Source organism: Pimephales promelas, chromosome 15 (genome assembly GCF_988280905.1).
Source record: "Pimephales promelas chromosome 15, fPimPro1.hap1.1, whole genome shotgun sequence".
NCBI lineage: Eukaryota > Metazoa > Chordata > Actinopteri > Cypriniformes > Leuciscidae > Pimephales > Pimephales promelas.
In genome coordinates this window covers 13,417,109-13,445,028 of record NC_142783.1, presented here as the reverse complement: position 1 = coordinate 13,445,028, position 27,920 = coordinate 13,417,109, and the positions used below count along the sequence as shown (strand labels likewise).

At 39.1% G+C, this 27,920-nt stretch overlaps 1 protein-coding gene across 2 annotated transcripts; it reads left to right on the top strand.

Moving 5' to 3' along the window:
- Nucleotides 1-55: 55 nt before the first annotated feature.
- On the top strand, nt 56-27,345 carry dact1 (dishevelled binding antagonist of beta catenin 1). Of its 2 annotated transcripts, XM_089120183.1 has the most exons (6): nt 56-583; nt 12,589-13,435; nt 20,712-21,437; nt 23,295-23,424; nt 24,233-24,388; nt 24,929-27,345. In XM_089120183.1, the coding sequence occupies exons 3-6, from the start codon at nt 21,141-21,143 to the stop codon at nt 26,764-26,766; spliced, it is 2,421 nt and encodes an 806-aa protein (XP_088976309.1). In that variant the 5' UTR covers nt 56-583; nt 12,589-13,435; nt 20,712-21,140; the 3' UTR covers nt 26,767-27,345. The 2 variants fall into 2 exon arrangements, with proteins under 2 accessions (XP_088976309.1, XP_039529534.2); XM_039673600.2 differs by lacking the exons at nt 56-583; nt 12,589-13,435 and having other exon boundaries at nt 17,651-21,437.
- Nucleotides 27,346-27,920: the final 575 nt, after the last annotated feature.

Sequence of the window (27,920 nt, the reverse complement as noted above, 5' to 3'; positions counted from 1 at the left end):
GATAATTAACAATGACTAACTAGCAACTATAGTTCGTTTCTTAGAAGTGTTCAACGTAGCAGCCTAGTACCTTGTAAATGCATTATGGTTTCCCAGTAAAATCCAATGAAACTGGCATAAAACCAGCCAGATTGGAGCATACAGTACAATTTTTAGAAGTCCGTTCCAATTTTTGTCTACAGTATGCGATGGACAGTGAGCGTATCACCTGAGACATTAATGGAAGAGATCCATCTTGACCTTGGCGCAGGAACTCCCAGCAGATTGTGTTCAAGAATAAAATAATAACTGTGAGCATTGTTGTTTTCAGAGTCAGAGCACTGAGGCACCAAATAACCCCCTATCCACTTTGCTCTGGTTTTTCTGCAGGTATAAGAAGAACAGAGGGAAATCTATATATAAAGAGCTCATCTGGGAAAATGTTAGGCTTTCACAGCTGTAGAGCAGCCAATGGAGCGATAAGTGTGGATGATAAGAGCAGCCAGAGCCAGTCTGGAAATAAAGAAACGAATGGTGTGATGGGACGCTGACCAGAGACACAACCAACTCACAATGATACACAGCTACTCTGAAGAAACGTAAAGTAGGTTTTTAGTTAGTCATGCTTCGTCAATTTATCTCTTGTGGGATGTTGTCAAGTTATAGCCTATATATATATATATATATATATATATATATATATATATATGAAGAGTTCAGATGCAAAAGCCTCTAAGTGCCATTTGAAATTTTCTTCTAAAATGATCATTTTTATCAAGCTTGTATATTTCAGTTCAGTAATTTCACTTAAATGCCAATGAAGATTACCTATTAATTGCCATTTAAGTGAAATTACTGAACTTAAATATACAAGCTTGATAAAAATTGTCATTTTAGAAGAAAATTTCAAATGGCATTTAGAGGCTTTTGCATCTGAACTCTTCATATATTGTGTTATCATACGTATTTTGTGCTGACAAGTACTGTGGTTATATTTTGTGTTAGTTAAAATTTTAAACGTTTACTTGCATTATGCTGAGCTGAGTTGAATTAAATGCCTGCGGTAATCAACATTTTGCCAACTGTATGTTATTACTCTTCATGTGATTTAATCCTGCTCTCCTTTCCGTTGGGTTCATGATATGTAGCTTCTGTAGACTGCTAACTCTATAAGCAGATGTGTGTGTCCAAGCACTAAGTGATCAACCTCATCATATTGCATTTAAGAGCTGAGGTCGGTTTGATTGGATTATAATGAATATGCAGGAGAACTGCAAGGAGAGCTGGACTCAATTGCAGAGAAAAGAGAAGGCATCGAAAAAAACAAACTGGCCTGAAATCACTCAAACTGTCTTAAAGTGCTTTCTAAAGATTAGGTTTGTGGGCCAAGCTTTGCAGTCAGCTCATATCAGTCTCCCACCCTAAAAAAAAATCCTCTTAAAGCCCCTGTTAGCCAGCTGTTTATCAAAGCCAGATGTGTGAGGCAAGAACCCGCAGGAAATTTACCATGACATTGTCCACTCTTCTTTTGAAATGACCTGTAGAACAGAGAGAACTCACGTAAAATCTTCCCCCACCTCTTCATCTATCAGCCGACTGCTTCCATCGGAGACTGGTGCTTAAACCTTGAGAGAATTGGCACACGTCGGAGTGTCTGTTTTGTTTGGAATGTCAATAGTTGGTACTGGTAGAGTTTTAGTGTTAGTTGTGATTGGATGAAGCCGCTCCAGAGGATAAAGGTGACACTTTGTGCATTTAATCATTGTGACTTTAGATGGATTATGCTTAAGGGGAGGGGTGTGGCCAGGGATTTTGGGGCCCATGAAAAAAAATGAGGTAAGGCCCCTACTACTGCACCCGTTCAATTAATCCACAAGTTTCCTACGCCCCATGAGGCCTTGCGTCAAAAGTGGGCGAGACTTTCGGTTGGAAGTAAACAAAGCGCGACTTGACATGCTTGACACTCGTTCATTCAACAGTTGACAGTCATTCAAGTTATAGCGATCCAAACTAGCTAACGATGTGGGAACACAACCTCAACAAAATTAAAAAGGGTGAAATAACAGTACCTTTACCCTCCGCAGTAGTTGATTGGGAGTATTATAATAACGTTATTAATAATCAATACTCATCAAGGCATGGTGACAGACAGTTGTGCGAGCTGACAAACAATTAAAATAAAAATACACACTTAGTCATTGTGCTTTGGAGTTTATTCAAAATTATAAATGAATGTGCTACTTGAATGCATTAACTGGCACATTTGTATTCTGTCAACACAGGCTTTGATCCTGAGTTTAGGTGTAACATCAGTAGCGAACAGCCAAACACATGCTGATAGAGTTTATAGAACATTAAGAATTTAAACAAATGTACACAGGAAGATTCGTTGTCTTTTGGGAGGTGATGGAAACTACAGTCGTTGGCAGGATCACTCTGATTTCGTTTTCAGCTTATGTTCAAAACAATCACGTTTAAGCCACTGAATTTGTTTAGCCCGGTTATACATACAACCGCGAACAGCACATGTTGTCATGAGCTCCGTAACGACATCTCTCATAAAGATTTGCGTCATTAAATAGTAAAATAATTCTCCGAAAAACAGCTAGCCTCTTCGCTAACTAACACACAAAACACCATTGGAATGCTACTTCCGCCGCGTCACCGGAAGTTTCACCCACTTTATTTTTTTACAGGAGCGCCCCTCGGAAACTTGTGGATAAAAAAACCCTAAAAGTGTGTGGGCCCTTAAAATCATCCTAACTTTCCCCCCCTTAGCGGAGCCCCTGCTTTCGGGAAAAGTCTTGGATTTTTTTGCATTTTTCCAAACTATTCCATCTGGTAGGAAAGGATTTTTGGAGGAGCACATGCAGAACTATTGGAGAGGTGTTAATACTGACAGCGATTTGAAGCCACAAAGCGACCAACGGGTTAACTTTATGCTAATGCACAGTATTTGGATTTGATGATTACCAGTAGGAGTGCAGAAGTGATCCGCCTCCTGATAGAGTTTTGAATTTAATCAGCCCTTTAGAGAGCATTTTTTATTGTGCGCATTAAGGACTCGGAGCTCCAGTGTGGTTCTGCAAAGCTTTTATTGGGACATTTTGAGGGTTGGGTAATAGCATAGATTAAATATATGCACATATATCAAGGCTCTTTTATGCCAGCAGCCATTTTGAGCCACCAATGTGTGATTTATGTGTGGGGGAGATGAACAGCTAATTGGTTCTTCTGAAATACTACTTAGACATGTATAATTATGAAGTCAGCTTTGTGATTTCATGACTTAAAGACTCCAAGAAAGGTTTTATTTCCCATGTTGGTGTAACCCTAACAAACAGGATTTAGTGATTGGACATATTTGATAACTTTATTATATATTACATACTTATATAAGCACCATACTAATACTGTGTTTGACCCCCTTTCACCTTGATTCATTGATTCAACAAGGTGCTGAAACCATTCTTTAGAGATGTTGGCCCATATTGATAGGATAGCATCTTGATATCGTAGTCAGGTCTTACGGCCGTTAACATTTTCTCTGTCAAGCGGATGCGATGAGACCTGTTTTCCGGTTTGGTCACGTGACGCTCGACATAAAGCCTATTTCACTGGACTTTTAAGTGTTACATTAGCACATATGCTTCAAAGTCGTAAAAGGACGAGTGTTACGCCACATAATTGAAGGGAAGAAGGACATTCACAGACTATCTGACTTGGTGACATTGATCAGCTTTGGTTAAGATTTCTTGATTTATTCCACTACAAGAGCAAGGTGACATTGAGTGATGCTTTTTGGGGTCATGATAAGAAGCACAAAGAACTTCCTTACCCTCTCAGATCAGAGTGTTTTAAAAGATAAATGACTTTCTAGGAAGATTTAGGCCAGTTTAGTGTGCCATCGCTTTGTTGTTTGTCCCTCCGGTGATGAATGACTGCAGTTAAGCTTCAGGATGGTGGGGCTTATACCCGAGTGACCCTCAGTCCTGAACACCTGCCAAACACATCATTGCCTCATGTCAGACCTTGAAGCCTCCACCTGCTGAGACACTCACCAGGCTCATGTCCACCTATATGTGTCTACAGGACATCTATGCTTCTCTATAAATCACTATCACACTAGAGCTTTTAGTCTGGTTTGACAGCCGAGTTTGGTTTATTTGGTTGATGTGAATGTTTTTCAAAATTCAGTGTGTATCTACGAACTGGTTCCAGGTCATGCGTTTATTGTATTTTCAAAAAAAAAAAAAAATATGGACTAAATTTTATTTGTGAAAGTGAACTGCTATTGGTCATGTATTTTGGTGTATTTTAAAATGTTTCTTGAGCAGCAAATCAGTATATTAGAATGATTTCTGAAGGATCATGTGATGCTGAAGACTGAAGGAATGATGCTGAAAATTCAGCTTTGCATCACAGGATAAATGACATTTTAAAATATATTAAAATAGATGAGAGTTATTTTAAATTGTAATAATGTTTCAAAATATTACTGTTTTTACTGTATTTTGGATCAAATAAACGCAGCCTTGGTGAGCAGAAGAGACTTATTTAAAAAAAAACATATAAAAAACAATCCCAAAGTTTTGAACCGCAGTGTATGTGTGTGTGTGTGTGTATGTATGTGTATATATATATATATATATATATACTGTATATATATATATATATATACACACACACACACACACATATATATTAGGGACGCCCAATATATCGGCCACCATATCGCGGGACATGTTTTCTTGTGTTCTCTTTAGTTTGTTTCATTGGATTTGTCTACCTGTCGTAATATTACTTGTCATTATCATTATTAGTTCATCTGTCTCACCTTGTTAGTCTTGTCAGCTGTGTCTCGTTTCCCTGATCTTTTTCCCCATATTTTTAATCTTTGGGATGTGGTGGAACGGGAGCTTCGTGCCCTGGATGTGCATCCCACAAATCTCCATCAACTGCAAGATGCTATCCGATCAATATGGGCCAACATTTCTAAAGAATGCTTTCAGCATCTTGTTGAATCAATGCCACGTAGAATTAAGGCAGTTCTGAAGGCGAAAGGGGGTCAAACACAGTATTAGTATGGTGTTCCTAATAATCCTTTAGGTGACACACACACACACACACATAAGTGACAAATGTGCTGTTTTTATTTGTTAATTCATGTTTGTTCATGATACTATTGTTAATTTATACTAATTTATAGTTGCATTATTTTAAAATGTTTTTGGATTATCCTACACAGCTGAAATGTCTCAGCAACGATGGGGAGTTGAGCTTATTTAATGAGACTATTAACTCGTAGACGAATATGAGAGTTTGTTTGGAGACACTGCAGAATTCTTGGCCTGTGCTGGAGTGTTGCACCACTGGGCTGAATGCTTGTTAATTGGTGTTTGGGAGGGGTTTGATTATCTCGCTCTGGGGTTTTAATGGAGCCTCAATGGATAAGAAAACCGCAACGGAGGATGGGGACTGGACACTGGCCAAGGGATTCTCCGTCAGGCTCCATCATGTGAAGACGCTAAAACAAACCTCTCTTAGACATCCATCCTCGTTTGTTGTTGCTCTCACACCACAAATAAGAATACAGCCACAATGTGTTTGCTAATGGCTCCTTGCTTGGCCTGAGATTAATTATGGAGGGTAAGGTTTGGCGTCCAATGGAGGGATACAGATGGAAGCTGTCTGTGTGTGTTTATGGAAATCAGGCTACGTTCACACTGCCAGATCAGATGATGGATGGACATACAGTTTCCTTGGCACAGATTGAGTCTAGGATGGCTGCATTGTTCCAGCCATAGGAATATGAACGAGTGAGAAAGCATTGATTTGTGGGAAGAGTGGTATCAGGGCACATCCATCAATAAGAACCAGAAAGGGAGAGAGAACGTTGTTGTTTTGCATATGTGACCTCACGGTGATGATGCTCCATTATCAATTATGCAGTCGTGAGTGGTTTGGACTTCTGGGAGTTTGACTCAGCTGATTTGCGAACAGTATTGATTTTTAATCCTTCTATTGCTGCTGAAGTGCTTTTTAAAATGTACAAAGGCGTATATGTATTGTTCGCTTAGGCCAAATGTCTGTCATTTGTACACTATTGAATGAAATCATTGTGCAAGTGTTCAATCAAAGGCACCAATGTCCATTGTATTGTGTATGAGGTAAAGGCTGGGGGAAGCAGATGTCTCCAGATGTTGGCTTTGACCCTTGGCGTGCTGAGAGGACAGGAAGGAGAACAGCTTTTATCATCCACCACCAGATCAAAGAAAGACAGCCGTTTCAGCAGCTGTAGAGAGAAACAGAAGTGGCCACCACAATGTACTTCTGTCAGTGTGACTAGAGAATAGAGTATGTGGTTGCTAAGGTGCTCAGTGTGTCTGTGTGTTGCTATGCTGCATGGTTCAAGCCCTACTTCAATATTTATAGCTCACAATTTAATTTGTCTGTTCGTATCATTTGCCTGTTCATATCATAACTAAACTAAATTTTTAAACTTTCATCAACCAATCACATGGCAGTTGCTTCAATGTATTTAGGGGTGTGGTTCTGGTCAAGACAATCTCCTGAACTCCAAACTGAATGTCAGAATGGGAAAGAAAGGTGATTTAAGCAATTTTGAGTGTGGCATGGTGGTTGGTGCCAGACGGGCTGGTCTGAGTATTTCATAATCTGTTCAGTTACTGGGATTTTCACGCCCAACCATTTCTAGGGTTTACAAAGAATGGTGTGAAAAGGGAAAAACATCCAGTATGCGGCAGTCCTGTGGGCGAAAATGCCTTGTTGATGCTAGAGGTCAGAGGAGAATGGGCCGACTGATTCAAGCTGATTGAAGTGCAACTTTGACTGAAATAACCACTCGTTACAACCGAGGTACGCAGCAAAGCATTTGTGAAGCCTCAACACACACAACCTTGAGGCGGATGGGCTGCAACAGCAGAAGACCCCATCGGATACCACTCATCTCCACTACAAAATAGGAAAAAGAGGCTACAATTAGCAAGAGCTCACCAAAATTGGACGGTTGAAGACTGGAAAAATGTTGCCTGGTCTGATGAGTCTCGATTTCTGTTGAGACATTCAGATGGTAGAGTCAGAATTTGGCGTAAACAGAATGAGAACAAGGATCCATGCCTTGTTACCACTGTGCAGGCTGGTGGTGGTGGTGTAATGGTGGGGGATGTTTTCTTGGCACACTTTAGGCCCCTTATTGCCAATTGGGCATCGTTTAAATGCCACGGCCTACCTGAGCATTGTTTCTGACCATGTCCATCCCTTTATGGCCACCATGTACCCATCCTCTGATGGCTACTTCCAGCAGGATAATGCACAAAGCTTGAATCATTTCAAATGCACTAAAATGGCCTCCACAGTCACCAGATCTCTATAGTATCACACTATAGTATCAATTATATTTTTATTCCCATACATCTTGATAGTCAACATGTTGCTGACACACTTTTATATATTTTATTTGAACTAAATCAAATGTATCTTTATTCCTGTACAATTGAATTGTCAATATCTTACTGACACACTTTCAAATGTTGTTTTAAAACTCAGTATGACAGTCTTGAGATGGTGTTCAGTCAGTAAAGTCTTTGTTCAACAGAAAAGCAGAGTCACTTGCATGAAGATCAGAGCCATTGTGGTCGACTCCTCGGTGTCTAAGACTGTTAGATTGATGCTGGTGCAAGAGTGTGTATATGCCTGAGAGAGCTTGAATTATTCAGCACTGCTGACAGCTAAGGATTCTTACAGGTGGAGCCAGAAAAACAAAAGCAGGGTTGGGACTATTTCTAATAGCTTCCCACAATACCTGCTGTTTTGTTACAGTTGCTCAGCTGTGTGTTTGAGCTGCGCCTCGGGCAGTATGCCAAAACTAGATGAATAAATCCCTCGCATATGCGCCCACTGGGTCCAAAATGGATGCTAATTATCATGAATTGGGGTTATTTTGCATTCACCAGCCTATGAATGCAAATGTAGTGGTTTCTCAATTTTACAAATCGTTCACTTTTTTGCTTGTTTTATTTGTCTGTTGTGTTAGGGGACTGGAATGTGTTTCCAAGAAACAAAATTATTGTTTGTCAGCAGATCTATGTTCAATCTCAAAGATATTTTCCACTTCTGATAGCCATGTCCGCAGGAACCTGTGTGTAATTTATGTTTTGGTTCCACAGATTTAAGGTGTATTAGTTCCAGGTGACCTTTCTGAAATGCGTCGGGCAAAATAAGAAGGAGACTGTGATGGAAAAAGACTGGATATTGATTATATGTATGTATGCTCACCATGAAAAATATTCCATCCTCAGGCTGAGTGTCCAAAATAGAAGTAATGCTGAATGCTTGTTGGTCTCTAGGTAGACTTTAAATGTTTCTCTCTCATTTTTCACCTCTCTCTCCCTTACTGACTCACTCCGAGAACAATACTCTCTCCATGTGCTATTTTCAGTGCTTAGATTAATGGTTTAAAATGCAGGATTGTAGGGGAGAGTCTTAAACCTTTCATGGAGTATGGGTTGATTATTGAAAGCTCTCTAAACAATGGAAACCCACACCACAGATTTTGATGTAGATCTTGAGATTTGTACAGCTGGGTTTTGAAGTCTGCGGCACCCCACCCCAGACCCCTGTAAAGTATTTACAGCATAAAAAATATGCGGCCCTTGTTGAAGTGATTTCTGTAGAATGAAATCTGAAATCATTTGGCTCTAATAGAGTGGTCTTGGTGGCATATCTGTTTCTCATTGGGCTCCAGACTTTCCTAGAAATGTGTCTACTGAAATAGCTATAGCTAATGTCATGAGCAAAGTATAAACTAGAAAATTGTTTCTACCACAGAATAAACTATTAAGTCCCCCTGTAGTCAATAATTGTATCACTTGAAACTAATCTCTGATCACCAAAATGAAATATTTAAATGTTTTTTTCCTTAAAATAGCGTGAATGTAACTCTACACCCTTGGCTACTTTATTATACGTGGTTCTATGAATATGCAAATTAGCCCCGCCCCCACTCACTCACTCACACCAGCTCTGAGATCCACTCGCTGACAATCACACATTGACCTGATTGGCTACAAGGTTGATTGTGATGTCAGACAACAGTCTTTGATTCACTGCAGTTTTATATACTCAGCAATGGCGTTGACTTATGAATTTGCACATGGTTTGCCTTAAAGGGATAGTTCACTTTGAAATTAATTTTTGGTATGTTTTAGCTTACCTCAAGGGCATCCAAGATGTAGGTGTCTTTGTTTCCACAGTATTTTCAATTTTGCTATTTTTAGGTCAAACCGTTCTTGTCTGTCAGTCATATAATGGAGGTATATGGGGTCCACCTCAAAGAGCATGCACAGAGAAGTCCAAATTAAACATGATTTAATGACACGTAAATGTAAGTACACACTAGTGGCTTAAGACACGAAACGAGCGGTTTGTGTGAAAAAAACTAACAGTATTTATATCGTTTTTACCTCTTGTAACCACAACCACGTCCAAGTGATCTGAAGGCATGGGTGCAAGATCTTTTGCGCGGTTGTGAAAAAAAAAAAAAAATCAACGTTGTCTGTTGATATATTGAAATCATCTTCCATTGCAATTTCCTGTATATCTAAATATGTTTAGATCTTCAAAGTGAACCTCATAAAGGTCATGGCTTCGGGTCCCAGGGAATGCATGAAATAGGTGGTTATTCAATACCCAGGCAAAGCAATTGATCAAATATATACCTTGAATTCAATGGAAGTTGCATCTGTATATTTTACAGTAGATACGACACTTGAGGATAGCAGAACCAAACCAGTTTGACTTTTGACATGTACTTGAAATATGTACATATGTATCCATAATTCACATGTGGCATGGCGATCTGGGTTAATCTGGTTTATATTTTTCACCTGATCGACAGCAGAAAGACATCAGATGGCCAAACCGTGCTGAGGAAAGCAGATACTAATCCAGGAGCTTTAGAGAAACCCAGAGTCCGTATTGAAGTGGGGACATGAGAGGGTGGAAAAGACTCACAGTTTTCCTAACGCGAAGCAGATCTTAAACCGTTAGGTCCCTAATGGAGTCCATCTTTTATTCGGTGACGTTTGTGAGAGGTCTGCTTCAGTCTCTGAGGACCGTCACCGCAGACCCTCATGGGCTCGCTGCAGATGTTTGTTTGATCTGGCCTTTGGAGCGCTGGAAAGTCCAAGTTATTTTTGGAGCCACAGTCGCCATTTAATTAAGGCGATTAAGGGATACCGCCAAAGACGAGGAAAATGGTGCGCGGGGGTGATTTACGCCTCTGTTGGTGTGAGCGATGTGATGGTGAGAGAGAAACGTCGTCCTGAGTAAACACATCTCAGGGTAATTGAGAGTGATGAAAGCGTGGACGGCTTTCTGTTTATTAGCAGACATTCTCAAGTAACCCAAACGGAGAGAGCGAGGAGCCTTAAAATAGTGAAGGTTATGCTTTCATAGGATAATTATACAGTCAACTCCCATGTGCTTGATTTAATCAGCTCTTTGTATTATTTGATTTATACATGGAAAAAATGGGTATATTTATATTTTGTGGTACAATGCCTCAGTGCCCAGTTTGTGATGGACACTTTGATCAATCAGAGGAAAGTAATTATATAGAGCTATGAATGTATTAATCCTGATTATCCTGTGGTGGAAAACTGCCATGTGATATGAATGATATCTTATCTTGAGTTATTAGTATGTGAGATGTTGATAAGCCCACAGCTGCAATGTTGATTTATTAATCCACATAAGCCATGACAGCTTGAATGAATGCACCATGTAACCTGAATTGTAAGCCTATAAGTGTGTTAAATCCATTTAGCTAAACTAAAAGGAGCAGTGTGGGTTTTTTCTGTTTATCTATCTATATAAATATAATTCTATAAGTCATGCGACGTATTCTTTTCCATTACTTAAGTATCATCAGAATAATTTAGATAGTGAGAGTAACACATTACAAATAAAGCAAATAATGTAATCAGGTTACTTTTTCAAGTAACTAGTAAGGTAACTTGTTACTTTTAAATATACAACAAAATATCGGAGTTAACTTTTTCCAAATATGTAATGCAAGTTACTTTGTTTCCCCCTGTTTTGAGTCCCTCTCCTGTCCCCATGTGGAGTTTTGTTCTTTTCTTTTTGTATTATTGGTGAAGTAAGAGTGTTGAACTTTCTTCTTCTGTGTCCTATGCTTCTTTAATTCAGAATGGCAATGGTTTGTTTGAGCAGCGCCCTCTAATGCACAGGTGTGAATTTGCATTTCCTTCAGCCTGCGGCTTATTCATTTCACTTTGTGTAAAAAGGCCTTTACACTTGCCAAAAAGAGCACTTTTTTGTTGTTGTTGTAGTTATAAAACACAAGCAAGCCTAACCCAGATGGAAAAAAGTAGCGCAAAAGTAACGTAATCGATTACTTTCCATAAAAAGTAACTAAGTAATGCAATTAGTTACTTTTTAATTTTAGAAAGTAGCTTTCCCCAAACTAACTTATTTTATGTTATGTTATGTTATGTTAAGTTATGTTACAGTATGTTATGTTACGTTGTGTTATGTTACACATGAATTATTATTTGAATGATCGCTCAGTGAGTCATTTAACCATGTATTACTATCTTTGGAAGGCTTTCCTTTCAAACACATGAAAATGTACAGATTCACGTCATTTCATATTTACATACAATGCAGGGATTCCCCCACATTGTTGTCTGCTGAACATCTTAACTGAACAACTTCAGTTGGTGTCAGTTAGAAAATCAATAATACAAATTAAGTTAAGTTTCTGATGTCGGTTAATGGTCACATGAAGTTAAACAAATACATTTTAAAAAATATTTTTTATGAGGTGTTTTATTTTGATTGTTTTTATTTTAAATATAAAATTTAAATTAAAAAATATTTTCATTAAAAAATAATCATTAATAGCTTTTCATTAAATCACGAACCCCTGCAGTTCCATCATGAACCCCAGTCTGGAAAACCCTGACCAAATATAATATTTAATGCACTTTATGTTGTTGAATAACAAAGAATGAAATATATTTTCTTTCTCTTTTTATTTTTATATCAATTTGGTACAAGATTATCCTATTCAAATCAGTGTGATAAAAGTAGTCAGTGTGTCAAAAGTAATCTAATTACCTTAAATGTGTAATGTAATGGATTATTTTTGTCAGGTAATTTGGAACCAGTAACAGTAAATAATGTACCCAGAACTGTTTGTACAGTATGTGTCAGTATATACAGTATATATATAGTCAGCCAGCCAATCATTATCACAGAAAATAAACCCAGACTACCCTGAAACGAATCTGAGAACTATCCCAGAGGGGTTTATTTTGCAAAAATGAGTGGCTGATTGTTCATGATCCTGACTATTATATGGTTTTGTGCCAAATAAATGAGTAAAGTGGGCATGAACTCATTGATTTGAATTTAAATGTAATAGAGTTAAAAGGTCATATACTAAAACAGTTGACCAATTTGTTATCATAACATACACACACTATCTTTGTCTTGTATTTTTCCAGAATAAATGTAAGCTGTGTGAGAAAACCATTTAATGTTTTTCTTTTTTTTTTTCAGATTGTGACCTTCACAGCAGTCATTTTCATTTGAAGACACGCCACCATGTCCAATTCAAAGACCCACAGACCACCCTTTTAAAATGAGTGTGTGTGAAGCGTCTCCGGTTGCGTGAGTGTGTTTTAATTACACACAAATCACTGGGATGACTGATGGAGGGGCGGAGAAGGGATGCAGGAGGACCGGTGGCTGATAAGATGTTGCCATGACAACCGTATCCGCGTTACCTCCCGGTTAAAGCCAGTGCTGCGGGGATTAGAAAAGCAAAGCAAAAAGTCAATCGGTATTATCTTTGCAGTTTAGAAACGGATCGCTGCATTACACAAACTCATTTCCTTCAGATTGTCGATCAGTCGCGCATACTAAACATGAATTTAACCTTTGAAAGTTCAGTTTTGGCTCTCAGACAAGAAGTATTAAATCTGTGCTCTTTCCCACTTTAATTACACTGGATCTGTAAAACAAATAATGATTTTGATCTGTCAGTAAGATGTATGAGGCATATGGAAAACAGGCCAATTACGTTGGTTGTTTGACATTTGGAAGACAGAAAATGCACCCGAGGCTATGAAGTTTTTGTTTATGAAGTGAATTGTTGGCTGCATCATTTGGTTTTATATCTAACCTTTGGAGTCTTGTCATCTGCGTTAAAAAGGCCTCTCGGGCTTTGGTGGAAATGCTTTTTTATCTTATAAAGCGTTTCTTTCAGATGTTTCACTCAAAACTTCACATCTTGAGTCGGAGACATGGAACCAGAACAGAGAACTGAACAGGAACGGCATCACAGAACCACAAATCCAGATCATCCGTGGAACAAACTCAACCTCCACACGACTACAGCAAGCTTGTAAGTATATACTTCAAGTATCAGTCTTTAATCTGCTTTCACAGGAATAATTGCTTATTTCCTTTATGTTGTAAAAATTGCTTGTTCCACCATCAGTGATTAAACTGACATTTAAAGGGATACTCACTTTTTTTTTTACTCACTTTAACTCCCCCAGAGTGTAACTGTTGAGTTTTACAGTTTTCGAATGCATTCAGACGATTTTCTGATATTTAGAAAAATATCAGTAACCAGACTGATATTCCAGACTGGTTACTGATATTCTTCTAAATATCATAAAATCGGCTGAATACATTCGAAAACTGTAAAACTCAACAGTTACACTCTGGGGAGTTGTAAAATGGGCCTATTTCCAAAAAAGTGGAGTATCCCTTTAAGTCACACTTAAATGTGAATGTCATTTCTTTTGAAAATATATCGTGTGAAAAAATGTCCAAGCCATTTTTTTTTAAATTCACTTTTATCTAACAATATGAACAATAATGTCTGACAGTCAGATTTTTTTGTCCTCATTTTGAACTGTATGTATATTTTGTTTTTGTGAAATCTTTGCTTGAAAAGTGGGAAAAGTTGAAAATCTCTTCAAAATAATGTTGATCACAATGACATTTTCTAGATTTAGTGTGACTCAATGTCCAAATACTTTTTGAGTACTGTATTTATTGTTTTAATATTTAAGTAACAATCATCTACATACATTCATTCATCAACATACATTACCATTTCAATGTTTGGATTTGGTCATATTTTTAAATGTTTTTGAAAGGTCTCTTCTGCTCACCAAGGCTGCATTTAACTGATAAACTAAAAACAGTAATATTGTGAAATATTATTACAATTATTACAAAACCGTTTGGAATTTGAATATATTTTAAATTGTAATTTATTTCTGTGATGGCAAGGTTGTATTTCCATCATCCTTCCTCCAGTCTTCAGTGTCACATGACCCTTCAGAAATCATTCTAACATGATGATTTGATACTTAAGAAATGTATCTTATTATTGTCAATGTTGCAAACAGATGATTAATGATGTGGAATCATGATATATTTTCTTCATGATATAATATCTCTGGATTATTTGATATGAAATAGAAATCTGTACTGTCAATTTTGTTTAACTTAATGCATCCCTGCTGAATAAAACTCTTAAAGGAATAGTTCACTTTTAAAAAAACTTTTGCTGGTAATTTACTCACCCCCATGTCATCCAAGATGTCCATGTCTTTCTTTCTTTAGTCGAAAAGAAATTAAGGTTTTTGATGAAAATATTCCAGCATTTTTCTCCATATAATGCACTTTACTGGTAACCAAACGGTTCAAGGTCCAAAAGACAGTTTCAGTGCAAACTGCAAACTATTCAAAGGGCTTTAAATGATTCCAGACCATGAATAAGGGTCTTATAAAGCGATAGATCGCTCATTTAAAAAATAAATAAAAAAGTGTACGTTTTATAAGCTCAAATGGTCGCCTTGCTCTGTTCTGTGATGCGCGTTCGTGACTCTACTGTTCGAACTCGTTCATCAAAATGAACGAATCTTTTTTCGTGTTATTTGGTTCATTCAACAAACGAAATGAACGAATTGACTCAGGAAAAGATTCGTTCATTTTTTTTTTTTAAATGAGCGATCGTTTTGCGTGACAAGACGCTTATTCATCATCTGGAATCGTTTAAAGCCCTTTGAACAGTTTGCACTGAAACTGTCTTTTGGACCTTGAACCGTTGAGAAATGGAGATATGGAGAAATATCCTGGAATGTTTTCATCAAAAACCTTAATTTCTTTTCGACTGAAGAAAGAAAGACATTGACATCTTGGATGACATGGGGGTGAGTAAATTATCAGCAAAAGTTTTTTTTACTGTAAAAGTGAACTACTCCTTTAATTTCTTTAAAAAAAAATATATATATATATATATATATATATATATATATTAATAATTCTAACTGACTCCAAATTTTTGAATGGTAGTGTATGAGTAAATATTATAGCAGCATCCACCCTGCATACACTGTAAACACCAAACACCAAAAAAAAAAGACAAAGGAAAACCAACGACAAAGAACGATAACAGTGAAATGATGAAGAGTGATACTGTGAAAAATAATCCTGTTAAAAAAACGTAAACTACTGGCAGCTGTGGTTGCCGGCATCATACTGTAAAAATACAGTGTGTTACTGTTTTTGTTTCTGAGCATAGCTGTTAAATTTAAGTTTTATACTATAGCTGACAAAACTATATTTAGCTGTTAATTTCAAAAACAGTAACACACCGTATTTTTTACAGTATGATGCTGGCAACCACAGCTGCCAGTAGTTTACCGTTTTTTAACAGGATTATTTTTCACAGTATCACTCTTCATCTTTTCACTGTTATCGTTCTTTGTCGTTGGTTTTCCTTTGTCTTTTTTTTGGTGTTCTGCATGCAAATCTTCCATCACTCGCCTGCACTCGGCTCACACAGATCAGTGTGTACCTGCGGTGGAAAAGTGCACGTATGAGCCCGTATAATGTGTTTGTGAGTGTCTGCACTCAGACCGCCATGGTGAACGTGTTTACAGGGTAAATGTGTGTTTTTGAGAGCTTTTGAGAGCGGTCTGTGTGACGAGAGGGGGTCATTGGCATTGTGCCGGTCCACATTACCCCACCATTAATACTCTTAATGATCCGCAGGCTGACAGTAAGGAGATGCTGGAGAGCGCCTGGTCCGACCACTATTGTGTGAATCCTCCAAAGAATAAAAGAGCCCCTGAACCACTTTTAGCTGACGCCGTTCTCTTTAGCTGAAGAATCGTCTTCTCCGTGTCTTACTTTAGGCAAATAGCTCTTTTTTTGTTTGATTTTAAAGACCTTTGGACTGGATCACAAGCAGTTTAAAGTACAAAGGCATAGCTGGGATTTCATAAGTGAGAAATTGTGTGGTAAGAAGTTGTATGAGTAAGCAAATCTCAGAAGAAACAACTTCTTGGACAATGTCCTGACCTCACGCAGCTCGGCTCAGATGTCTGGTTAAGCTTTGTTGTTCGAACCGGGACATTCTGTACCGACTGAATTGACATTGAACTTTTGACGTGATACAGCCTTTATTTTAATCTAATCTCCACTTTTTAAAGGGCTGAATGTCAAGATCACCATCCACACGTGCCAATGGCCATGCTTCTTTTTCAAATCTGTTTTTATTGCTGTAACATTAACATCAACCGACACCCTTGACAAAGTCATTCGATTCGAGATCCAGGTTTAGAGTTTTAAGTAACATATGATCCAAATTATTTTGTAAAAAGTGTCTAAAAAAGGGTTTACAAATCTTTTCTAGTCTCTGTTGGAGTTATAATATTTTTTGTTGCTGACATGACGGATTCTTTGATACCATATGTGTGACACAAGGACATATCAAGCCTGACAACCACGTCGAACTTAATAATAGCCCGAGGGCACTATATGTTGGTCTGAATTACAGCAGGAGGCTCATGGGACACCCGTCAGTAGCAGCAGGACTGACTTTGCATTAATATTCAGCTGTCTTTGTCTCGTTTTAGATTCATTAAGTAATGACTCGCACTATTGCTCAATTATATTTATAGTCTTATAATCAGTTTGAAAATATTTAAACAGCAATGTCATATATCATAAAACATCTGTGTGTAAATGACCCTGTAAAGCCTGACATATGAAATAATACCTCAAGGGCATCCAAGATGTAGGTGTCTTTGTTTCTGCGGTAGTTTCAATTTTGATATTTTTAGGCCAAACCGTTCGTGTCTGTCAGTCATATAATGGAGGTCAATGGGGTCCACCTCAAAGAGCATGCACAGAGAAGTCCAAATTAAACATGATTTAATGACTCGTAGATGTAAGTACACATTGATGGCCTAAAACACGAAATGAGCGGTTTGTGTGAGAAAATGAACAGTATATATATAGATTTTACATCTTAGTTGTAACCACAGCCACATCCAAGTGATCTGAGTGCACGGGTGCTTTGTGGCTGTGGTTACAAGAGGTAAAAACGATATAAACACTGTTCATTTTCTCACACAAGCTGCTTGTTTCGTGACTTTTTACGAGTCATTAAATCATGTTTAATTTGGACTTCTCTGTGCATGCTCTTTGAGGTGGACCCCATAGACCTCAATTATATGACTGATAGACAAGAACGGTTTGACCTAAAAATATCAAAATTGAAAATACTGTGGAAACAAAGACACCTACATCTCGGATGCCCTTGAGGTAAGCTAAAACATATCAAAAATTAATTTCAAAGTGAACTATCCCTTTAACTTAACCTTTAGACAAAGTATAAAAACGTATTATTTGTTACTCTTTAAATATCAGTAAAGATTTCACAGTAAAAATACACATGTACCATGACTTGTATACTGTATACTATAAGGCCTTTTATTTGATAAAGGTAGTCATAACTATAAAGACCTTAGAAATGTGTGTATCAGATGTGATAGCCTTTATCTACTCTAAAAGATACTGGGCTGTTCATGGTTGGGTCAAATATGGAAATTTCTTTATTACATTTTTGTCTCCCAATTGTTGGATTTGTCCATATTTATGTGGAATTTACAATGGAAGAGGCAAGACACTGCACTGACATGAAACTAGTGATAAAATTGTACAAACTAAAATATTGCTTGTGGTGTTCCACAGCATCTTTGGCATGCCGCCGATGAGCACAGACAATAATTTTGGCTTTGTCCCTCAGTATGTAGAAACAAAAATCACTTATGAACCCAGAATATTCGTTTAAGCCTTGATTTTCTTGACAAAGAGATATGGAATTCATTTAGGCCTATTCAATTTTTGTCTTAACCTCAAATTCTTATACGGCCTTTAGCATCGGGAAAGTTAATTTGGTGAACAAAGCTCTGGCCTTGAATGTTATCCAGCATCCCTCGACTGTATTGATGTGTGTGGTTTCTCACAGTGTGGGGTGAATGGGCAAGTTCTACCTTTCGAATCACAATCACAAAGCTTCAACGGACTCGGGGTTGACACCTGCGTCCAGCGTCCATTCAACTCCAGGTAGTGGCCGGTCTCTTGATGGAATATTTTTTCCAAGTCTTTTGTTTCCACTACCCCAGGAATACTAAAACAAACACCTCCGACGAGTTATTTTTGGCTCATTGCCACAGTCTTTGGGTGTGCGTTTAAAGTAACAACATGGGCGATATGACTGATGTGTTGTATAAAAGCGCTCTGTGACCAGCATGACATAAGATATAGGTGAGGGGTGACGGTTGGTATCATGCTTATAAACCCTCACGCCGCATTTGCTCGATTTGTCGCCACGGCTCGGCATCTGTAGGCTTTGATGTATTTAGATGTATTAATTTATTCCCCATGTTCCTGCCAGTCCTACATAATGGGGTCCTGTTCTCGTTTAATGGGCCTTACAAAATTCATAAGGTAATTACTGTGAGTGATTGGATTAGGTTAAAGCACAAATGTGACTTTGTACTAGCGAAAGCTAGTTTATGGGGAAAGTGTCTGGCTTTTTTGGGTCAAATTATATGGGAAATGATTTACATAAAATAATCAAGCGTCGACTGTTAAAACAGTTAGATTTATTCTAATGGAGACACTTCTCTTGTGTGAATTCAGATTGAAACAGTGAGCTTTTTGGGGGTAAATCTGGCACTGAAAGGAAGGATTTATCCTGTGTGTCTGAGAGATTTGATTCTGGTGGTACAAAGACTGTAGCCTTTGATCCAATTACGATGTATGTATATCCCGGGTCACTTCCTGTCCCACAGTCGTAGCCTAAGGAGTGGGGCCGCAATCACGACTCTGTCCAATTATTGAGTTGGTGCCCTAAAGCCAATCTTTCTTTCCGTATCCGTGACCGTGTGTGTGTATGTCTGTGTGCTTGTGTAACCGTTCGGCCTGGGCTAATGTTTCAGAGCTGTTTGAGAAGGGTCACCAGCTGTGTTTCAAACATCTGTTCCTCATAGAAGCAGCCATGGATCCCATTTCCTCGATCCCTGTCATGTTTAGAGAGAGAGATTAAGCTTTGTGCCGTCTACTGAGGGTCTCCTCCTCTCTTTGACTCATCTTCACCGCCTGCTTAGCTGCAAATCAAACGAAACTGTCTGAGCCATTGGTTGACGTTGATGGACAGGGGTTTGAGAGGTGCAGTGTTTTTCATTAGACACGCTTTTGTGGAAACGGGGGTTTGCTCATTTATTCCGATTTTTAATTGGAATTTATATACGAGTATCCAGAAAAAAAATAATAATAATAATAATTGGAAAAAGTCTAAATTTGTATATAAAACCTGTTAAACTATACACATCTTTGGATCCAAAATATGAATTAGCTTAAAACCTGCCAGAACAATCGCATTCCCGATATGTAAATTCTTGATTCTTTTCACAGATGCATTTTCAAACAAATCGGATGTCTGTTTTGAGTTCTCCACGCGTCTGACTAATGAGCTAGTTGAGAAATGTGACTTCAGCCTCTTATAGAAGCAGCTGTGGAGTCTATTACCAGAAATAATGTTTAAACACATGTTTCAGAAAAACCTGTAGATCATTCTTTGTTTGAGTCAATGTATATTTTCTCACGTCTTAGTGAAATGTCAGTCTTTCCTATTAGATTACACGCATCTAGAAGATTTTAGTAGGGCAATTTGTGCATTTGTAAAAAAAGAAATTAGAAATAGTCAATCAAGTGCATTTGAAAGTAAACAATGTTTTTGTTTGAACAACAGAGGGCAGTCACTCCACCTGAGTGCCTTTAAATCAGATGCGCCTTTTAGAAATCTTAATTATAAAATTAAAAATCTGAAATGCATGTCATTAATGGTAATGCAATTTATATTGCCTCATGCATTTTGTCTTTGTATGGCCACTGGTATTTTCCTGTTCTTTTAGAAATTATAGCTACTAAAGTATTAACATATTAGACATTACGCCATGGTATCCTTACCATGTTCATCTGTATAAGAATATGGCAGTCATACAGCACCTAATCTCATCACTGTACCACCATAGTACTTTTTAATAAACTGATATATGAAATATAGGATATGAAATTGATTTTAATACAAAAATGAAAGTGCTTACTTATAAATCTCATCATATTTTGTAGGCTTGGGTGTATTTATTTCTACTGTAGTAACTGGCTAGTGCTACTGTACAAAATGTGGTTCTGTTTTTGTTGAATATGATAATTAAGAGATGGGATAGTTAATACTTTCTTTTATTTTGCATGTAATCTGAATAGTATAAACCATCTAATGCGAATCTTGATCCTGTTTAAAGATCATGCATGAAAAGACAACTCCATAATTCAGAGGAGGAGGGAGTAGAGTGAACAGGGCGGGCATTGGGACCCCGTGGCCTTCTCAGCATCGAGGTTTCCTCTGTGTGCGCGAGTGTGATTGAGCGCTTCCCTGCTGGACACATTCAGATCCCAGTATCAGCCGGATGGTACACATCAACGCCCTCTCTATCCCTCTGTCTGTGGATTTGGACTTTTTATACTGAGCTTCAGCAGGGACAACAAACTTTTCACATTTATATTACAAACAGTCCTGATCATTTTTTTCTCTGATTTTTTTGGATTCTTTATTTTTGTTTTGATGATCACTTTTAATACATGGAGATTATCTGACCATATCGTAAGTGTTTCTCAAATGTACTTAGTTCTTAAGAAGAATCTCCATCAGATTATCATCGGTGGATATATAAATGAATGAGCTGTCAGAGATGCTGGTGCCCAGGGATTATTGCGCGCTCATGATGCGGGATCGGAAGGAATGCGACGCGCGCTCCGGTGAAGTGGAGCGGGTTCGAACCCGAGAGCGCGTGGACGCGACTGTTGCGGGTCTGACCGAGCTGGAGTATCTGAGGCAGAGACAGGAGCTGCTGGTCAGGGGTGTGTTGAACTGTCAGGAGGACAAACCTTGCCTTACAGTGGAGGACAGCTATCTGAACACTGAAGAGAAACTTCTGGAGGAGAATATTTTATTACTCAGAAAACAATTGGTGAGTAATAGATACTGATTTATTATTATCGTTGTTGTTGAAGCTATGGCCCAACATCATATTTTTTGGCCTTTTTTATTTATTTTTTTATCATTGACATTTTTTTAAGTAATTAATTTAAACTTTTATTTTAATTGAATAACCCTTACAAGAGACCATAGTACAGTGATGGTCTCTGATAAGTACTAATTCTAATATAAGTTCTGTAGCCTACTTTTCTTTGTACCATTGTATACTAAATGGTACTTCCAAAAATGCCATGATACTACATGGTTAATGCATTGAGCATTTTCATATTTTTAAATTATAATTATAATTTAAAAAAAACTTTAGATTAGGCTATTTTTAATTGCCATAATTAAACACTTAGTTGGATTGAGATCTATTAAAATAAGAAAAAGCTATAGGCTATTAAAGTAAAAGTATTAAAATGTTTTTGTCTATTAAATTTTGGTTTTGATTTGTCTTGCATCAAATTGCAAAACGTAGAAAACGTATTTTGAAGATTAATACTGGTATAGACAAAATTGGCTCTTTTTTTTCTTTTTCTTTTTTTTTTGTGCATTTAGTCATGTGACACAGCGCTATAATCATTAGGAACACGTTAAAACAAAAATAGAACCATTTAAATCAAACTTCCTGGAGGTAGTAGAACATCCCTGAGTTTCTAATGCAAGTCTAGGAGGGGGTCTGACAGGCCTGAATAAGATTAGTTGATGGGCTTCAATGGAAATGAACTTTTTACAAGCCCAGCTCAAGCCCCCTGCTGTCTTTAGAGGATGACCCAGATTAAATTTAACAGTTGGGCCAAAGACACCTGGTTCCACTTGAGGTATTTGCAAACATTTCCATTATTGTAACCCTACGGGGTTCATGCATTGTGGTTAATGTATTGTATACACAAAAGAAGATTTGGATTTATTTCCTGGCTTTGCTAAAGCCTCAGACATGTACACAAGTGGCTTGAGTCTTCCCCGCTGTAGTTTGGCGTGATTCCACTTGTTTATCTTGAGGTCTGTTTGTTTGCAGGCCTCACACCCAGAACTACATTAAAGTTAATGGCAATGTGTGGATCGTATAATGCCTGATGTCCTTATGATTCCCCCAAAACAAACAACTGATCATATGTGGTCTTGTGCAATGAATTGAGTATAAACCAGTGATGTAGACACCATCGTTCAAAAAACCCAAGCCCAGGCCATCAAGAGTGGTCTGGGGTTAATTTGACGCCATTTCAAAATAACCGTCGGTGTGCTCTGCAAATGGCACTTTGTGTAAAAATGGTCTGCACAGCCCAGCATGCTGAGCGCTCAGGGCCCATAAATCACTTGTAGCCCGCCTGTCAGGACCAGGCTTTTTTACAGCCTCGGTCTGCAGCGGAGGAAACGCCATTCCACTTCTCCATATAGCCTGGAATCTGCACTGCATTACCTCCCCTGTCAGCAAACAGCAGTTAAATTTTGCAGCAGATAACATGCCTCTGATTATAGGTCATTTGAAGTAATGTCCTTCTGCTTTGAAGGGGCCACATTTTCCTCAGTCTGCCGTTTCACCATGCTTAATTTGGAATGCAGCACATGATACGGGTGTTGTCAGATGCATCCAATTGCTCGCAAGCTGTGTGTCGAAGTTGGATGGTTATTCCCATGCGAGGTGTGACTCTAATTTAGTTCATTACATCTGTCTGATCAGTGCCATGAGGCCACCGGCATTGAGACATCAATTGTGAAATGTAACTGTTTGCAGATTCTTGTTTGGGCTGCAGGGCAAAACCTTCAAAATTAAATACCAAACGTTTTTACCATTTATGAAGCTCCTTTTGTTAACATCTTTTCAATATGTATTGTTCCTTTATAGAACTGCCTTAGGAGACGAGATGCAGGTTTGATCAACCAGCTCCAGGAATTAGACCGGCAGATCAGTGACCTGCGGTTGGACACAGAGACTTCGCATGAACACGTGGAAACGGACAGCCGGCCAAGCTCGGGTTAGTATCATTTGTGGAGCCATGGCTCTTTAAAAGGGGCTTGAATTCTGTGCACTGCATGTTTTATCGAATTATCATTAAGGGTTGGCAAAATTGATTGCCTCCAGAATCTTCTGCATAAACCCAATCTAAGCAATTGGCGTAGGCAGAAAGGATTTCCAATAAAATTGATTCACGAGCTCGGGAAAGCATTTCTAATGATTGTTAATCTTCTACAATCACCCGAGGGTGGTAATCAGACGTCCTGTTCGAATTATATCACTATATGCTTTGGGCATGTAGTAGCATGTGTACCTGTGAGCCCTAATGTCTGTTGGAAACTGTTTAGTTGTTTTGCTTAAGCACTAATTTGGTAATGTGAACAATCTGCACCCGGTACCAGAGGCCTGCTACAGCTACATTAGTTTACATTCCAAAAACGAGAGGTAATTTTAGTGCAGGAACTGACTGCACTTTTGTTGGAGGAAGGTTATATAAAGTGGAGATTGATTACATGTGTGTATGCTCCTCTCTGAAAGTCTTAATTGTTAAAATGGCCTTATACTGCAACTGCTTCTAACGTGAAACTAGAGTTATTCAACCTTTAGCTATTTTGAGTGCTGTTTGTAGTAGTTGTTATTGTTTTATTCTTCACCATTTTAATGCTAATATCAATTGTGATGTATGGAGCTCTGGTTCCTATCTCTATTTCCTCTGGCCAATGTATACCTTCCCTAAACGCTATGTTGTTCAAATTGAAAGTAGATTCCAAACGCGAGCTCTAAAGATGTTAAATTAATGTGTTAATGTCTCACCCTCTCACTCCCAGGCTTTTACGACCTAAGCGACGGTGCTTCCGGATCCCTCTCCAATTCCTCCAACTCCGTCTTCAGCGAGTGTTTGTCCAGTTGTCGTTCCACCACCTGCCTGTGCACCCCCCTCGACACCTCGCTCTGTGCCTCTGAGGGAAGGCTTAAGCCTGCAGGTGAGAGTCTCCTTGTGACGATTTGAGGTTTCTGGGTGATTCAGACTGGTCTTACCCATCAGAAATGTTTCATGCATTCTTGAAACACTGTTCCCTTCTCTTGCTTTGTTATGCAGAACTATTTTACTTAATGGTGATTTCTTGCTCCAGGCTTAGAAGCTGGTATCACAAAGAAGGGACGCTCTGTTCGTTTGTTTCTAGTTTCTTCAAATTACATCTGTTTTTGTGTTGCATTACCGTTAGCAGAGAGCATTCTGTAATCACTTAAGCTCAACTGTGCAAATAGAGGTGAAACAAGAGAAGTTTGGTCCCAGACAGAGATAGAAACAGTTTCACATCCCAGCCACACCTATAAGCCAGCAACAAAAGGCTCATTAGCACATCAAAACTAATCAACCACCCACCCAGCTGAGCACTAGAACTCTATGAATCAGATATACTCTCCTCTCACATGCCATGGGATAATGAAAATATTGGTTTTAGTAATCTGACGTTACATTTTCTTGTAGTATTAACTGTTGTGTCCTCTGGGATTTGCAGATGAGCTGGGCAGTTGTGCCGAGTGTGATTGCCAATGCGAAGACTCAAGTTCTGGAACAGTCCGCAGGTCTCTTTCTGCATCTTACTCCCCTTCCCCGGATGGCTCCTGCGATGGCCTTTCCAAATTCCACTCTGATCTCATTGCCAAAAACGGTAATGATGTTTACCGGTACCCCAGCCCTCTCCATGCGGTGGCTGTCCAGAGTCCCATCTACTTCCAGTCCATGACTAGTCACCTAAAGGACGATTGTAGCTTCTCCAAGCTTGGTGAACCATCGAGTGATGAACCGAAACCTGAGCAGGTCATAGGCACCCAGAATTCATCTTGGCATGCCTCTCGGGTGCTCCCAAACAAAAAACTGGATAGTTATATCTTTGGGCTACTTCAGAGGAGGGCACAACCATTGAGGACCTGCAAACCCAGAACAAGCATCAACACTGACCCCTCCAAGAGCATTTTGAGGCAGGCTAGTCTTTGCTCACGGGCCCCTGCTTCTGCCCAGGCCCAACATAGGACCTCTGACCTCAAGCCTAACTGGCAGACATGTTTACAAGATGCATCAGCAACTAGCACTGAGCCAAGCACAGCTTCGCCCCAAAGACAGTGGTCTTCTGAGTCTCCAAGTCAGCCACAGAACGGTTACTCAATCACCAATGATAATAACACTAGTTGCCTCTTGAAGAAAAACGTTTTTGGAGCCAGTAAAGGGCAGCCTTTAAGTGTTGCATCGAAGGACTGCCAGGATTTAGACAGCCCTAATGCAGTTTCCTCTCCCAAACTCAACAAGCATTCTTATTACACTGTGGAGGACAATAAATCAGGACAAGCAATGAAAGCAAGTCCTCTTAAGAGGAGTCCTAAAGCTCAGGCTCCAGGAAGTTGTGGTGAAGACGCCGAGCAGCTGGCTCCAGAGTTGCTCAGTCTCGGTTCTTCTTCGCAAAGCCAAGACGAGGGAGGTCAAATGGTCAGTGCCCAGTACATCGCTGCTCAAAAACAGAATGTAAATCTATGTAAGGGTGGCACCAAGAACATCAAGATTGTCAAAGTGAAAAATTCCACCAGTGCAAAAAGTAGACCTCATGTGTCCAAGCATGTTTCCGAGAGTGGTCGTGACAAGCATCGGACGGGATCTAGGAGGTCTCGACAAGTGGACGACGTCCACCACTTGCATAAATCCTACAAGAAGTCCTCCTCAAAAGCCAAGAGAATCCCTGCCCCCATCCCTGAAGAACGAATCCTGGAGAAGCACACCAGTTCCACTGGGGGTCGATCTTCTTCCCAGAGACACCATGGACATCACCGACATCACGAGGCCGTGTTGGCCAAACCCAAATACAAGCGCAACGACTACCATCGGCGACCCAGGGGTCTCCATGAGATCCCGTACGAGGAGGCTTACAGGAGGGCTCACTACAGGCAGAAACGAGAAATGTTGGGCCACATGTCAGCCATGCACCTGCCGTCCAACGCACACTACCCCAGCCCCTACGCTTACGTTGGCAGTGACTCTGAATATTCAGCGGAGTGCGCCTCTCTCTTCCATTCCACCATTCTGGACACAAGCGAGGATGAGCGCAGTAACTATACCACCAACTGTTTTGGGGACAGCGAGTCGAGCGCTAGCGAGGCGGACTATGTAGCTGAGAGCAGCACTAGCAGTGACTCCGAGGGCAGTGCAGGGGTCAATTGGCCCCAGTTCAAGCAGGCAGGTGCAGGATCCCACGGAATGACGTCAGCACAGGCTAAGGCGTTTGTCAAAATCAAGGCTTCCCACAATTTGAAGAAGAAGATCTTGCGTTTCCGATCAGGCTCGTTAAAACTCATGACCACAGTGTGAGAGACTTGAGGGACCCAGAGATCATTTAGGATGCAGCCAATCAAATTGGCTTCACTCCCTTATCAAACAATCAAGTGCCTAGACAGAAATCATCTGCACGGCCTAAAACTGCCTGTCTCGAACGAGGGAACTCAACTTCTGTCCAGCACAACGCCTTCCCCTGCACTTTTCACGCCTTTGATGTCTTTGTCTGTAGCCTTTTTGTTTTGTATTTATTATAAGTTCAGCTTTTGCTGTGACGCATCTACATAGCAAGTACTATGTAAATGCTCTGTTCATACATGGTTTACTTTACTAAAGATATTTATAACTTAATATATTTGGTTAGCCATACATGGAAAAGAACAGGAAGTATGACTGAACTGAAGCAGTGGATTACAGACGGTCTGTCTGAGAAATGTTCACCAAGCCTAGTTCACCTGCTGGTCATTAAGGGCTTTTGTTAAATGCACATTAAATATGCATGAGCAACAGCTTTACCATTTTCCTTATTAGCTGTAAATTCCCCTTTTGTAAAATAAATGTTAATGTATGTCGATTTCTTGAGTCTTTCTTTATTAAATCCCATGGTTAAAATCATCCAGTGGTGTCCTTGTTTATTTGATGTTTCTCTGTACTTTTTAATCCAAGAAACCTAAAGTGCCATCCTGAACAATCCTAAAATTGCACCCCTGTTTATTTTTATAGTCTGAAATTGTCAAGGCCATGTTAAACCAAACTAAATCCCCTGCTAGAGGAGGCAGTAGTTAAGTGTGGCATCTACTTATAGTCTTTGCAAGTGTTTACAAGTGTAAACAAACACTTAACGTTCTTCCTCCGTGCCATTTGGGTAGCATCGTTCAGGGACAGCAAACTCACTGACATCGGCATCATCATGAAGATCCGATGTTGAAGTTATTCTTGATTTATATCTTTGCAATAGATGCAGTTTCTAATATGGTCTGACTCTGGAGAGAAAAACAGATGAGACGTAGAAAAGTCTTAAAGTTGAATATGTAGTGAAAGAGAAGAGTGCAAACAACTAAACCCGTGGCACTCAAGATACTCTCTTCTTTCGTGAGTATCTGACCTTTACTTTTTTGGCTCATATCCCTCATGGTTACGTTGAAAACATTACCCCTTCTGTTTCCAGAATCTAGTATACTGTAGATAGC

What these genes read in the sequence shown, in the direction of transcription:
- dact1 (XM_089120183.1), top strand. Translation starts at nt 21,141, where the DNA reads ATGAATGAGCTGTCAGAGATGCTGGTGCCCAGGGATTATTGCGCGCTC. An exon ending in TATTACTCAGAAAACAATTG is followed by an intron (nt 21,438 to 23,294) that starts GTGAGTAATAGA and finishes GTTCCTTTATAG; the next exon opens with AACTGCCTTAGGAGACGAGA. An exon ending in GGGAAGGCTTAAGCCTGCAG is followed by an intron (nt 24,389 to 24,928) that starts GTGAGAGTCTCC and finishes TGGGATTTGCAG; the next exon opens with ATGAGCTGGGCAGTTGTGCC.